Below are 3,199 nucleotides of genomic sequence, written 5' to 3'. Positions count from 1 at the left end.
CTTTTTCTATTCTTCATTATCCGCAACACAACTATCAGATTGTAAGGTAATAGATTCTCAAAAAGAGATTATAAGATAAATATTACGTGATCATAATTCATACTCTTTGCTGACAGGAAGATGTCGCCTTATTTAATTGTAGCTCATTGCTGTTTGAGAACCATATGGTGATGATTTTAAAGCTTTCTAAATTGCAGTGTAGCCAAACTTAATCTTAATGAAGATACTCCCAAAGGTAACTTAAGTCACTCAAGTGAAAGTTGGATCATAAGTCTAATAAAGATCTCCATTTGATTAAACATTTATCCAAATCAAAGGAAGTATCTCACAAACTCATTTAACCAATGACAATTTATTAGAACGTCCTAGAGACACGAGTGGCAAAGAGGCAGATCGCAAGTTGAACTTCATGATCAGACAACAGGGATTAAATTACATAGATCAATGTGTGAAATTATAATTTGCCAAAAGAGCTATGCCAATTTCAAATTCAGTATAACTCTGACAAATGAAAGTAGAATTCTACATTCCATCAAACGACAAACCCTATTTGAAGGTAATAGGAAATTGAACTTTCCCTGCACCTTTAAGAAAAGCAAAAAACAAGCTAAAATGAAAGAGACAACATTCACAAGCAAGCACCAAGTCACACGCTCAATACACACACACACACACACACACACACGCACGCAACCAGGCTTCCTAGTATATTACCCAAGCATTATGTAATTTCTAGCCAAGAGCCTTCTAGCTCAATTGGTTGGTTGGCACTTTATGGTGTTTCCATAACATCCAAGGTTCGAATCCTCCTCCTCCATTGTAACTATTGAATTATCAACAACAAAAAATAACGAAAAAGCATTACCCAATTTCTATGCATTGAAGTAAATGAAGGGAGGGGGGAAAAACAGACATTCATGGTCCTTCTGTTAAATCTAGCAAAATGAAGCCAATGAATATTGGTTCCATTTGTTATATTCAGCAACCTTATCAACATGTCAAAATAAATTCAAATTGGTACACAGCATCTGCCAGTTCATTGTGTCAAAGTAGTAAAACATTATACATGACAAAGAAAAATTCAGATCATCACCAAGGAGGATTAGAACCTTCTCTTACAGAAGGTGACCTAGAGACCACACTCCCATCTGTACCGAACCTTGAAACGCTCCTTACACTTTTAGGAGTAGCCAAAGCAGGGCTTGCACCTCGGTAGCTGGCACGGAGAGTCTCATCAACAGTAGAGGAAGACTTTGCGATTGCATTCCTTACAAACTTCTGGGCAGCAGGAGAAAGTGTTCGCACACTCGGACTAGCACTACCCCCTCTAACAGGGGATGGCAGCGGAGGCTTCTGAAAGATCTTCGACCTCTCCCTCAGCTTCCGTGCAGCATCCCTAGACAGTGAGTGAGCCTTCTCGTCCCTTACAGGCACTCTTGGAATCTTATAATGAGGACCCTCACCACTTCCCCCAATATCAATCGGAGTGTCCTCAGTCTCCAACCTTAATGGTGTACCTTCAATTTCACCCCATGTAATAAACGGTGACTCATCAACCCCTGGTGCAGGCGATGGAGTTCTAACAAAACTATACCCATTTTCCGCTTTCTTCCCTGACTCAACATAAAACAGATTCGGGGTCTTCCTCAAATCCTCCAAATCATACTTCTTCAACTTATCCCCATCTCTATCAAACACTGGAACTGGGGTTGCCCCTGCCACTGGTGTATAAAGCACCTCAACAGTCCCATCATCTTTTGGCCTAGAATCCAACATTTTCCCATGAAACCTAGTATTAGCACGACTGATTTCCTTGGTTAAAGCCTTTAACCTAACTGCCCGTTCCTCCTCTGTCAATGGGGCTTCCCCCCTATCGGCCGGATGATACATCAACAAATTTTTTGCTGTATACTTCCAGCCTTCCAAAGTACTCACGGGTTGATCCGAAGTACCATACCCATCAGTAATTCTCTCCCTCTTGACATCCTCAATTGCTTTAACATCTTCATCTTCACCTTCTAACAGATACCCATGTCTCTCTTTCCTCTTCCTATTCACTTTCTCTAAAATCTTCGTAAAACTATAATTATCCTCACTCGTATGCCGCCTAAAGAACTCATCCAACGACAAAGACACATCGACCTCACTAATATTATTATTATTATTATTATCGCTACTAACACCGAATAATTCCCTATCCCTATCCGAAACGCTAAAATTCATGGCGCTTTTCGGGGTTTTAGCATCAAATTCATCGAGAGGTGTAAAATTTCTAACAAATGTGGAACCGGGTGTTTGAGTTTTCCGATCAGTATTGGAATTATTTACCTTTGCAGCACGGCGCTCCATGATCTTCAACTGGGCGTCTCGGATTTGAACCGGGTCACCCGTCCTGATCGCCTCTAGCCAATCGAGCCGGTCCCGGAGCTTCGAGATGTCAGGGAAGAAGTCACGCTCGATGATCTTCTCAATTGCAGCGACATAGGAGTCCTCGTCGAGGACCTTGGGGTGGTTCCTAGGGTTTCTGGGAGTGATTTGATTGGAATTCTTAGGGGTTTGGAGGGCATTATCGGAAACTGGTGTCGAAGGCGATGGGGAAGAGAGATGGCGAGGAGAGTGACCTGGAGAGAGAAGCATGTTGAAGATTGAAGAATTAGGGTTTTGGATTTTGGATTTTGATGAAGATGAAGAATGGGATTTTGAGATTTTAGGGATTCTTCTCTTCTGATAGGAAATCGAAAGGGAACTAGGGTTAGGGTTTCAGTATGGCTGTGGAGGCGGTGGTGGTGGTGGTGGTTGTTCGATTGATTTCGATTCGGATACTCGTACTTATTTATTAATTTAATTTATATGGTACAAGTAGTGCGTGTTTGTGTTTGTGTTCGTTGGATGTTGCAGTTATGTCCCTGTACTTATAGGATTTTTCAATTTTTGCCCTCGAGGCCGCGTGATTTTGCAGCGATGTCGCTACACTTTTCTGACTCCACCTTCTTTCAATGTTTGACTAATCAACCTCCAAAAAGTTTATCACATTCACACCACATTTTATTATTATTTTTTATTTAATCAAATAATCCTAAATATTTTAGATCATACTAACCAATCTAACAAAAAGGAAAAAAAAAAAAAAGGAAATTTTATTATTATTTATAGATATGCTCAATAAATATAAGAGGATAGGTTTTTTTTATTTTTTATT

General features: G+C 40.2%; 1 protein-coding gene across 1 annotated transcript; it reads right to left on the bottom strand.

Moving 5' to 3' along the window:
* Nucleotides 1–936: 936 nt before the first annotated feature.
* On the bottom strand, nt 937–2,875 carry LOC142641073 (uncharacterized). Its single transcript, XM_075815442.1, has one exon. It carries the CDS (start codon nt 2,635–2,637, stop codon nt 1,090–1,092), a length of 1,548 nt encoding a protein of 515 aa, XP_075671557.1. The 5' UTR covers nt 2,638–2,875; the 3' UTR covers nt 937–1,089.
* Between the last annotated feature and the right edge of the window lie 324 nt (nt 2,876–3,199).

Source organism: Castanea sativa, chromosome 6 (assembly GCF_040712315.1).
Source record: "Castanea sativa cultivar Marrone di Chiusa Pesio chromosome 6, ASM4071231v1".
Taxonomy (NCBI): Eukaryota; Viridiplantae; Streptophyta; class Magnoliopsida; order Fagales; family Fagaceae; genus Castanea; species Castanea sativa.
The sequence above is the reverse complement of the archived record's forward strand: the minus strand, read 5'-3'. Positions and strand labels throughout refer to the sequence as shown.

Coding starts and splice junctions, on each gene's coding strand:
- LOC142641073 (XM_075815442.1), bottom strand. CDS start 2,637: ATGCTTCTCTCTCCAGGTCACTCTCCTCGCCATCTCTCTTCCCCATCG.